Below are 11,840 nucleotides of genomic sequence, written 5' to 3'. Positions count from 1 at the left end.
ATAGTTAATACATACGTAATTCTAAATTTTTTTTTAAATTTCCAATTTCCGAACTTTTGCGTATCCGAACTAGGTGCAGTCCCAATTAGTTCGGATAATCGAGGTTCTACTGTATTGAATAATAATAAAACATTAATATACCTATACAAAATGCATAGGTATTAGCCATTAGCTAGGATATGGTACATTGGTACCCATAGTTATACACTTATTATACCTATGTGAGTATGTGACTATGTGTACTTACTTGATTTTACAAAATTTAATTTTTTTTTATTGGGGTTTTGGGCTTCCTTTCTTAGCAAATCTTTCTCTTTTTTTTTCTTTTAGCACTTCCGCTTTCATGTGGTTTTTTTGAATTGTCCATTTAAAAAAGTATAACAGCACTCAGCAGCACGTAATGACGTAAACGTCTGTTGTAGCTGTATTATGTACTATGCAATATGGAAAAACTAAGGAATGTGTAACACTGAAACTATCAAGAATTCAAGACTAATGACTTATGACTTATGAGTTATGATAGTAGGTAAAGTAATGTCCGCAATAGTGAAATAAGTATAATATAATATTTTAATATAGTTCTATAATTTGATTGTGGTAAGATACCAGTAAAATAGTAAATACTACCGCAAACAAATACACGATAGCATTGAAAATGTCCAATGTTTAGTTTAGATTATTCTAAAAATAGTATCTATAAGTTACAACAACATAATATTACCCACCTTACAATCTCAACCGTGACCACTACCCGCCGCCAACCAGTAATTGACGTTAGTGTTGTTAGTGGCAGAGCGGCAGAAGCGGGCTGATAGGCGATAAGAAATCTTTTGTAAAATACCACAGAATAGTAATAGATATAAGTTTATAATATAAAATAATATAATATTTCAAATTTGAAATTTCTTTTGTAATTGTATAATATTAATGAGTTATTGCGTTAACCAAAAAAGGGCCCCATTGCTGAAATACGAAGTGGGGGGCCCACCGGGAAATTCCCGGTTTCCCGGTAGGCCTATCCGCCCATGGGCCACTGAGAAGGATAGATTGTGATGTGACAAAAAACAAGTAAAGAACAATTATATTTTTTAATATGTACAGATACTCGAATAGTGTCAAACATAATATAACAGATAAGGCATTTTCAGAATTATGGTTACAAATCGTACAATTTTGTGAAGAAATTACATATTATTGGAAGTTAGAAGTATCCAATCCAGGTTGGTTTAGCTTCTATGTTCATACTACGACTACGAGATTTAAAGCAAACTATTTAAAAATAAAATTTTTCGAAACAAAAAAACAACCGAATAACTTCTATTTGGAGACTATTACCAGAAGAAATTTTGAACACATTTGCTACTATCGATAGGAAATTATGTTAAACACTTAACATTTTAATATTATAAAATATTATAGGTATTAAGATGTGTTAAAATTCTTTCCCTAATAATTGGTAGGTGGATTGTGATAAAAGGACCGGATTTGTATGTAAATATATATTCAAATATTTTCAATTCACTGAGAATTATTTTGATGTATTAATTATAACAATTATTAATTATAACATAGTTTTTACGTGAAAATGGACATACTATAATGTACCCATATTGCCTATCCCAAACGCCGTGATACTATGACCTTATTATTTAAATACAATAATATTATGTGTAATATTTATCCCGGCCTAGTGGCGTATCTACACAGGGGGGAGCGGTAATATGGTGGTCATACCCTACCCCGAGACCAAATTTGTTACACAATAAAACATATATATTATAATATGAATATATCATATATGCGTGTATACTGAATATGTCTATTATTAAAATGTTTATATCACCCAACTCTTCGTGAAAAAATTCTAGATACGCTACTGTCCCGTACGTGGTCGTATACATACGCGTACCTATTTAAACAGTTTCCCAGTGTATTAGACATATTATAACTATTAACTATTTTATAATTTTACAAAATTACAACGTACCTATATATTCAAGTATTTATTATACAACAATAGGTACTCATAATATTTCATATTATATAACATTAACAAAAAAAAAAAAAAAAACATTAAAACACCGGTAAGACGGTTTTAACTTTTAAATTTAATGCATAGTTACGATACCTTACTTAATATTTCATAAAGGAGATTCAATACCAATCATTTTTATGGGATTTAGTTCAGTCAATTTTTTAATGTGCAGTGAGTGTGTGATGTGTGTGCTATGCTAGTAGGTATAGGTATAGGTGATCATTAGTGTGTGGCGTGTGTAATTGTAGTGTTAATGAGGTTTCACACGAACAAACACAAAAATATGTCAACAATATAATTTCAACATTTTAAAAAGTGGATGATCGATTAAAGAAACTTCAAAACAAATTTTAATATGATTATTGATTTTTTTAACGCATTGATGTCTGTAATCTTATCAGTGTGTGTCATGTGATGGTCAAAAGATACGTACTTATGTTTTCGTAAAAAAAAAACGGTCAATATTGAATCGCATTTATAAAATGTATCTAGTATAGTATCTACACGCCAAAGTCATCGTCCATCTGTCGATTACTTAACAGTGATTCCATCGCAGCGCTGCGGAAGCCTGATGTCTTGTGGTGTCCAAGTTTGGTTCCCGAGTTGGTGTCTTCTATGGCTTTTCTCAACTATTACAAAATAATATTGTATTTTTTAAGTTCGTTCTTTGTGTAAAAATGTTTCACAATAATTCTGAGTATTTTTAATACTAACTTCTTTTAAGCCGACAACGCCGACCAGGCGGCCAATGGCAGTGACGTACGCGTGATTGACACCGACCAACGAGAACACCGAATGAACCTTAAGTAATGACGTCCTCTCTACCAACTGAAACGGAGCCGGGTCAATGTGACAGGAACCAAAATCTAAAATCTTGTCCATTTCCGTTTGTTCCCATTCGCTCTGCTCTTCCGGTGACATGTCGATGACCCTCTCCTTAGGCTGCGTGAAAATGAACAAATAAAATATTGTGTGAGGTACACTGAATTTCGAAGACGACAATAAGGATTTCAAATTTATTTCTATATTATGTTATTTTATATGTACCAGTTGAACTTTTTTGGACACTTGTATGATTTGTGACGAACACCTATCCTTGTCCGTGATATCTGTCAAGCTCTGCTGTTCCGGGTTTGCATCTCGAAGTGTAGCAGATTTGTGGAATATAGCTTCAAAGGCTAGTCGTATGCTATAATCAACGTTGCAATTCAAATATAATATAGAGGAATAATATTTTTAATAAATAAATAAAATCGTAAGTAGCAACAATAATACAATATATTATATTGTAGACATTTACAATGTCTAAAATGCCAGTGTATACAATATTCATGTTTGTATATAAAATGTAAAAGTCATTACTCAATACTCATATAATATAGGTACCTATATTACCTATATGTACCTAATCATAATAAATTACCGGCTTTCTGCTCCAGTTATCGTCGAATACGGTGTCGCAGACGGAGTCATCATTGGTGTTAGGTTATGTAAAGTAAACGAGTTTGTCTTTTTTAATATAGATTTTTTTGGATGTCCTTTCAACGAAGAACTGCATTGCACCTAAAATAAAATTCTGTATTGGGTATCAGGGTGTCGATGGGCAAATCGATAAAATTGTTATCGCTCATTATAGGATTGTTAATTTTAAAACGAAATTATTTTATAATATATCTGTAAACCAGATTAAGGCATAAATACATAATAACATATAGAGTCTATATTATAGATGCCCTGTATACCTAATATATTATTAGATTAAGGTGACAAATATTTTTTTGTTCATGTGTCGTGTGGTAATATACATAGGTAGGTACCAATAATATGTTTATATATGAATATGATCCCGGTACCGATATGTTAATGATGAAAACAGTTTTAGTATGTTCTATGTAAAAGTTATTAGTTATTATACATACTTTAATCATGGGATTTGTAGAAAGTGATTGAGAACTAATTGAATGCTTCCTTTGTAGATTATCTGGTGCCGGCGTGACTTCGAATCTGGAAGGTCTCCTTTCTTTGTTTTCCCTTCTTCTCCTTTCTACCTCGTCAAGTCTCTCCTGTGCTTCTTTTTGCCATTTAGCGACTACCTGCATCCGCCTTTCTTTGCCAACTTGTCTATCGATCAGTTTTATTAATTCGACCCGAGGTACCGAACCCAATAAAATCATAGAGTCTAAAATAAAACATTACAATTACTAATAATTACAACCTATATCTATATTTGATTATTGTATTGCGATAAAATTTATTTACAGCAACAGTTTGATTTTACCTGGTTTGTCAACTAACGGAAACACTCTTAAAACCTTATTTTCCCTCAGAACTTTTTTAAGGTCTCGGTAACTCATATTATACCAAATGTACTTGACATCTCTGACCATAAAATCTTCTACATACACACTGTAAATACCTATAAACACAAGTTAAATATTATTAGATACATAGTTGCGATTTCACAAAATCAATTTAAATAAATAATTGTACCCGATATGGACGGGAGTAGATCTGGCAAGTAGGGTAGATTCTTTATTAGTATAATACTGTCGTATAGCGAAGGTTGTAATAATACTGCTACAGCGTTTGATATTAACACGGCGATCTAATCAATCGATAACGAAGTTTAATCAGCTGATAATGGTAATAATTAATTAGTTAACACAATTTTTAAAGATTAAATATACCATGACTGGTACAATATGAGTGATCTGTCCCGTCATTTCGAAAGCAATTACAGACACTGATATGGAATGTGTAACGGCCCCGGCAAAAGCTGCTGCTCCGACTACGGCATAACCTCCTAAATATATTATATTTCACAGACATATTATTGCCATAGGAAACTCTTTATTTATGCCCGTTTTCAAATTGTTTCATTAATTTTCACCTGGTATGATAGGCGTGATGAATTTCCCGTGTCTAACGCCGCTCGGGAACCACAAGTGCATGAGTTCACCAACTATTCGACCGAACGCGGCTCCGGTTTTGAACACTGGAATGAAACTACCGGATGGTATTGGAATGGTCGATGCTATTATAGAGAACACAAACTGAAAACAAACTTGCTTGAGTAACCGTAGGAAAACTATATTACTGCTCATTATGGTAAGTTAAAAGCAAATAGGTATGTTTTCATTACATTATAAGCTATGTAAGCCGATAAACATATGAAAACGTTGGTGTTTTCCGTTCGCCAATGGTTCATCATTTCTGCCTCCTCGATGGTGAACTCATTCTTGGTCCATGTGAAATTACTAAACAGCCCGGTTAACTAAAACAAAAAAAAAAAATCAAAATATTTATAATATACAAAATGAAGCCGGCAATGGGCGTTATATTATTAATTATTATTATTATTTGTTCTTACTTGGTCGTGTACGTTCAGTTCACCAGCAATATATTTACCGGTGCCTAATGGGAATGTGATTGTCAACGTGAGAAACGTGATGAGACTCGGATATAAAAAACGGCTATAACATAATGTATGAACAGGCTAATGTAAATATCAAAATATATTTTTCTATTTTGCACGTGAAATATCAAATGTTACAATACGGTCGTGTGATGATACTCACTTACTTCTTCTGTAGGAAAGAGTTCATACTTTTACTCTGTCTCATAAACAAAACGTATTGCCTGTGCGCCCAAACGTAACCGGCTCCGATAATTCCACAGACTACCCTACAACGTGGCATAATGTCGTTATGTATTACATTCATATTATATTATCCAAGGCGCGTAAGGTGCACATACGCATAGACGTAATATACACCGTAACGCCGCGAAGGTGATGTTGGATGTATATAGACACTCACCCAAGTAAAGCGAAAACGGTCAACTCTTGTGGATCGAATGGATATTCCATAGTGAAATGGGTCGGGAAAAAAGCCTTTACGGTTTCTAAACAGGTGTACACACATATTATTGCACACGATAACAGGAACGTATACCTACTGAAAAAAGTTTAGTGGTGGAGAGGGGTACGTGGGTGTGTTTCACAATTAAAAAAAATGAAATATTTCGATCGTTAATAATCAAAACATTATTAATTTATTGTTATGACGTTATCATAAAATCATATTACGATTTATTATGATTAGTATATATTATAAATGCCTATATTGTAGACGAGGGACTGCAGAACAGCATGTGATATTATAATATACTATAAATACGCACCGGCTTTGTTGAACCATACGGCTAACAGTCGAAACACGGTCGCACTACAGACTGCGGAAAAGAAACCTCTCCAGTAGTTCCTCACGGCGAAGTACACGGTCGTTACTTCGATGCTGAAGAGCACACCTCCTATTGGAGCCCCGAAACAGCTGGCCACTCCAACCGCGCACGCCGCAGCCAGCATTTCAGTGTTCCGCGATTCGTTCTCGTAGATTCCTTTGAACGAGGTAATTACTTTCGTCAAAAGCGTGGCCGTTATGCTGGCAATGTGCACGAAAGGGCCCTGCAATTTGTCGCATAAATAGTTTATCAGCATGGTAGGTACCAGTCCAGTGGAGATTAAATATTTTGTTAAAACAACATTTCTTTTTTAAATATAATATGTGGCATTCAAACATTGTTTTTTTATTATATTACTCATAATATACAGCATTAAAAAAAAAGGTCATGGGAGTATCCATCCACCATAACACCCCTACATCATACTTATTGTAATAATATATTATGGTTGTTATTGAATATGGCCGAATTTAAATATATCCAATACAATACCTATTATAGGTAGGTACGTATATTCAAATTTTATTTTTGATGATCCATTTTATGCATTACGCGAGGTTTAATATACTATAAATATTACACATTGACAAATTCATACGCTCTAAATTCTAATGGAAATATTTAAGAGCACATACCTCTTTGCCGAGAGGTAGACCCGAACCTAAGGTTGCTGTAACTCCGACAACTTTCGCGATCAACGTTCTCAAGGTGAGAAATTCTTTTAATGCGACGCCTCTTAATATTGTTTTCATCTCTGGTATTCCAGAACCTATATAAAACGAAATATCGACCATTTTAGAATTTTATAAGAGGATAACTTACAGATTTGTAATTATACGTACCAATTGATTGAGGCGCAACTAAGTGTACGAATCCTGCTGCGAATGTTATCAAACTGACCGGTAACAGTACCCAAGCAATGTACTGCAAATACTGATTGAACGCCATATCTTTGAATAGCCATATTCTTCCTGTCCACAAAATGTTTAATTAATTAATATATTTTTTTAATATTGTATATCCATTAAGGTTTATAATGGTGAGAAACAAAATTATAATGACTCCTATATTTCGATCAACAATTGAAATTTACCCTGTTGATCAGAAAAATAAATTCATCAATGCAAAGTTTAAATATTATTATCATCATTGTGACTGAATAAAACTTGGTTACACATATACACTTATATAGTCATAATTTACCTATTACTTATTAGTTTATACTAATATTCAATGTCCTTTATTTCATTATTTATGTAATTTTATTTAAATTATGTTTTTAATCATGTGTTTTTTATGTGCAGATATTTATAGCCTACCTACTATGCTAATTAAGTATATATTTTGGGAAATGTTAGGTATATATTATCTTATATGTTCGTAATTGTTTTTATTTTGTTTTGTTGATATTTTACAACAATTTTACGTATAGTCCATCACACATTCACAATATATAATAGTATTTACCTATCAATTTCTTATCAATTATAATTATTACATTTTACTTCATAGAAAATTTAACTTATTATATCCTAATTTGACCAATTAAAACTAATTGCAGATTGTAACAATTATAACTAAGGAAAAACAACATACTAAATAAAGATATAAGCAGTACCTACACGGCCAAGTATTTTTATGATAAGCATATAAATACAAAACATTTTTTTTTTAATTGTCTTTTAAATTTAAATTTAAATTTTGAGATCTATATAATCCTATTAATTAAGTTTAAAATAATGTGAGCCAGCGTTTCCTAAAGTTGTATGATTATCAGCAAAAGATAATATTACAAAATACAGGTATTTAATAATAGTACATCTAGAGCAGTGAATGATGTAAATGTTTAGGGAACTTAATTGTATGTCTGGAGCAGTGAAAGGGTTAAACTGATAAAAATTAGTACTTGATAAATGATAGATGCTACAGTTAATTCTAACCATAATATTATTATTATTACTGTAGAATTATAGCCAAGTCGTATATTTTCCATCTTCTAACTTATCTAATGCACGATATATATTATTATATATATAAATATAATGATCATTACTGTAAATACTAAATAATTTAATGTTAATATATTATTCTCCTCTCTCTGAATATTTCAATAAACATGTTTTGTAATGCATTAATTTAAAGTCAGACTAATAATTTATTACATTATAATTTATAATATAATTTGGACGGGAATTAAAACAATTAACCTTTGTCTAGAACCTTTTTTTATTATTATTATTATTATTATTATTATTTATGTGATACCGCAATGGGCTTTTGTTCTGTGATATGTATGTATGTAACAATGAATACCTTTAATCAGTATGCAAGGTTGATATCCACCTTGGAAGTATGTAATGTATTTTATCGGTAGTTTTTATCAACAACTATTGAGCTATGGTCAAAAACAATTGAAAAAAATATTCATCTTTGGACATTTGAGTAAATTTACTATTGGAATCATTGTTTAAATAATTCACAGATGCTAATCAGTAGATTATCACTAATCACATTATCATAAATAATTATATGAAACTATAAATTACAAAATAAAAAATATAATATTTATGAAAGTAAAGCTGTTGCTCTGTAAACCAATTTTTTGCCAACTCAATTTCTTCGACGAAGTAATAGGAAAAAAAACACGCAAATTAATTTATTTTACGGTCCTGTAAATCACCAAAATAAAAATATATATAAGTCCTCTCTTTTAGAATTTATAACAAGATATTAAGCCTGTTGCCACAGTTCACTTGAAGAAAAATGTTATATCAGTGTATATAAAACTCAAATATTAACCAACTTAATTTATAGAATACTATATGTACCCCTACACTAATACACTATTTATACATTATTGCAGATGTAAGATTACATGAATACATGTAGACATGCAGTACGTACTTACATAAAACATAAAATCACAATTTATCAAAAAAATGATTAATGAGAATTGAGGAGGACTAGGAACTAGAGAGGGTCCGACCGTTGAAATTGTATTTTATATTTAAGACACTATTCGGTCTAGTAGGCATAGCTACTCTTGTATAATATGCCAATCTTTTACAAATGTAGTACGCATAACATACTATATTATATACATTATACAATTTTATATAACTGAGTATAACGTATAACACCTACCCAATGGTTATACTAGGTAATTAAAACATGTGTATAATACCTATTATATAGTTATAGTAGTACCTACTGACCTTCATTGGTGAAGTCTATACCGTAATCCATGGCAAAACTTAGTACAGCCATGACGAGACCCAATAACGTGAGAAAAACCCAATCTTCGCTAAGCTTGGCGAACGAATGGCGCCATACGACTTCCAAAGTGGAACTGATTTTCCCGCCGTACTTGCTGAATTCTTCGTTAGCAGCGCCGTGTATGACGGGTGTTGATATGTTCTGTTGCGTTGCTTTGACATAGTCGCCCAATTCTTTCGTGTAACGTCCATACATCTGTTCCATTATAATAAGAAAAAAACCAAACACTGTTGAAGGATTAAACGTACCAAATTAACGAGGACATTAAATTAAAAGCTAATTTAAATCATAACCATCTATTGCTATACGTTATTTGTGTAGTGTAAGTTAGGTATCGAAGTTCATGGGGCCAGGTGACTATACAAATGAGTTGCCGGACAGGGGGAACAATTATTATAATATGAAACTCGGGACTTAAATTCGTGTCGTAAGATGTGAACAGAAAACTGTTTTTATCAATTCTAGTATATCAAGTAGGCAACGGCGAGTTGAATAGTAAAAACATATAAACATAGGTATGGAATATGGACTGTGCACTTCTTATCGTTATTTTATTGCAATATGTAATAGATAATAACTTTATGTTACCTATTATAAAAGTGTTGTTTTATACTAAGCATATTCAATTGCAATGTATTAAAAGCCGATAAGAAGTTAAAATAAAAAATAAAATAATATTTGTTAAAATATATAAGTATGTAACAATTAGCATTTCGAAAAATAATAGAAATATTATTTAATTTCAGTTAATTTACAATCAACGTTTTGTTTAGATGTTTTGTTTCGATGTTTTGTTTCGATGTTTTTTTTTTATTATTATTAATTTTAACTACTATAATAAGTGATAACTATGTATTGCTAATAGAAATACCACTTACGGAATTTTCGTTATAAATTGACCATTTAATTGTACCTATGTTTTTTTTATTTCGGTAAAATATTAAAAATTTAAATTATGTATAATAAAATAAATGTCTATAATCGGCACGATGTATTTCCATAATAAAAATATGTATGATTAGTTATTAAATAGGTATCAAATAATTGAATGTTTCCATAAGAAAGTACCTACCTACTTCAAGACATTAACTATCCATATTTAGCGGAGGTATACATAGTGTATCAATGTATCACGAACATATGGTTTTTATATGGCTTTTATAAATATAATATAATATTTCCAACATTGTCAACGATTTGTGTTTTACTCTGTATAATTATTAAAATTAATCAATATTTAATGATAATGTTAATCTGAAACTTTAAAAAACGTATTGAATACAATTACAGTACTACAGTAGGTATGTAAATTCAATGTTCATTGGAATATTGTGAGTTGAGTTATGAATATATTTGTATTGATTTTTTGAAATGCTACATCAAATTATTTATTTAGCATGGTTTTAAATAATATTCATTTTTAAATTGTAACTTTTGTGTATTTTAATAAAAAAATGACGATTTGTTACAAGTATTTTAATTATCAAAATTCTTTAAATTATAATGATAATATTAAATTAATATTATCATTATTAATTAATCGTTTTCCAACTAAAAACATTATTGATAAAATACATTGAATTAATACATATTATTCAATACACCTATTTTTAGAAGTTGACTAGGTATATAAATAATAAATTAACTTTTGATTTATCTACTCTTATAATATGAGTGGTATGACGCGATGTTAGAAGGATAATTTTAGCTATATAGAGGTACTTAAACATTTACACTAAACTAATGTCTAACAATAATATTATAATAAATTGTATATGACATATTAATTACTGTGTTAAGTCGGATTAACGTTTTTTCGGGATATTTATATCGATTAAAATTCGTTTACATAAAAAATCTCACCCTATTTTTAATCCATAGACATTTACATACCTTACTACTATAGGTTTTATAATATTATGATGGTAATAATTATTATATTATGTATAATAATCATAAGCATGTTTCAGAAAAAATATTGGTACATAAATTATTATATTAAACAAATATAATATTATGATATATTTTTATCGAGAAAAATATATACAAATGAGCATAAGTAAATGATTGATAAAATATATGTTATGATCACTCTGTATAAAAAAAATATAAGTTTAATTTGCTATTACATACATTTTAGTTTGAGAAATATGTATCGCGAAAATTTTGATTATATTATAAATTATAATTTTGGTTTTTTTTTGCTTGGTTTTTCATATAAATTACTTAACAACATTTTTACATTTTTATATATTACCTACGTATCTATTAAGCTTGTTAGGTATAG

The 11,840-nt window shown here is 30.2% G+C and overlaps 1 protein-coding gene across 6 annotated transcripts in view; it reads right to left on the bottom strand.

Moving 5' to 3' along the window:
* Nucleotides 1–1,074: 1,074 nt before the first annotated feature.
* The window catches only part of LOC100166352 (chloride channel protein 2), a 31,127-nt gene continuing 20,361 nt past the window's right edge, over nucleotides 1,075–11,840 (bottom strand). For 2 of the 6 annotated variants that reach the window (XM_016805190.2, XM_008185790.3), the window contains exons 2-18: nucleotides 9,493–9,748; nucleotides 7,120–7,248; nucleotides 6,913–7,046; nucleotides 6,218–6,500; nucleotides 5,854–5,938; nucleotides 5,618–5,719; nucleotides 5,406–5,508; nucleotides 5,178–5,309; nucleotides 4,926–5,088; nucleotides 4,723–4,838; nucleotides 4,526–4,640; nucleotides 4,314–4,451; nucleotides 3,955–4,214; nucleotides 3,459–3,598; nucleotides 3,083–3,224; nucleotides 2,750–2,977; nucleotides 1,075–2,664 (exon numbers count right to left, since the gene is read on the bottom strand). In XM_016805190.2, coding sequence (XP_016660679.1) covers nucleotides 2,536–2,664; nucleotides 2,750–2,977; nucleotides 3,083–3,224; nucleotides 3,459–3,598; nucleotides 3,955–4,214; nucleotides 4,314–4,451; nucleotides 4,526–4,640; nucleotides 4,723–4,838; nucleotides 4,926–5,088; nucleotides 5,178–5,309; nucleotides 5,406–5,508; nucleotides 5,618–5,719; nucleotides 5,854–5,938; nucleotides 6,218–6,500; nucleotides 6,913–7,046; nucleotides 7,120–7,248; nucleotides 9,493–9,748 — 2,655 coding nt within the window. In that variant the 3' untranslated portion in view covers nucleotides 1,075–2,535. Of the gene's footprint in view, nucleotides 2,665–2,749; nucleotides 2,978–3,082; nucleotides 3,225–3,440; nucleotides 3,599–3,954; nucleotides 4,215–4,313; nucleotides 4,452–4,525; nucleotides 4,641–4,722; nucleotides 4,839–4,925; nucleotides 5,089–5,177; nucleotides 5,310–5,405; nucleotides 5,509–5,617; nucleotides 5,720–5,853; nucleotides 5,939–6,217; nucleotides 6,501–6,912; nucleotides 7,047–7,119; nucleotides 7,249–9,484; nucleotides 9,749–9,846; nucleotides 10,087–11,840 lie in introns of those variants that run through there. The other 4 variants (XM_008185791.3, XM_016805192.2, XM_008185792.3 and 1 more) reach the window with 4 other exon arrangements.

Source organism: Acyrthosiphon pisum, chromosome A2 (genome assembly GCF_005508785.2).
Source record: "Acyrthosiphon pisum isolate AL4f chromosome A2, pea_aphid_22Mar2018_4r6ur, whole genome shotgun sequence".
NCBI classification, from domain to species: domain Eukaryota; kingdom Metazoa; phylum Arthropoda; class Insecta; order Hemiptera; family Aphididae; genus Acyrthosiphon; species Acyrthosiphon pisum.
Note: the sequence above shows the minus strand (reverse complement) of the source record. Positions and strands in the feature narration are given on the sequence as shown.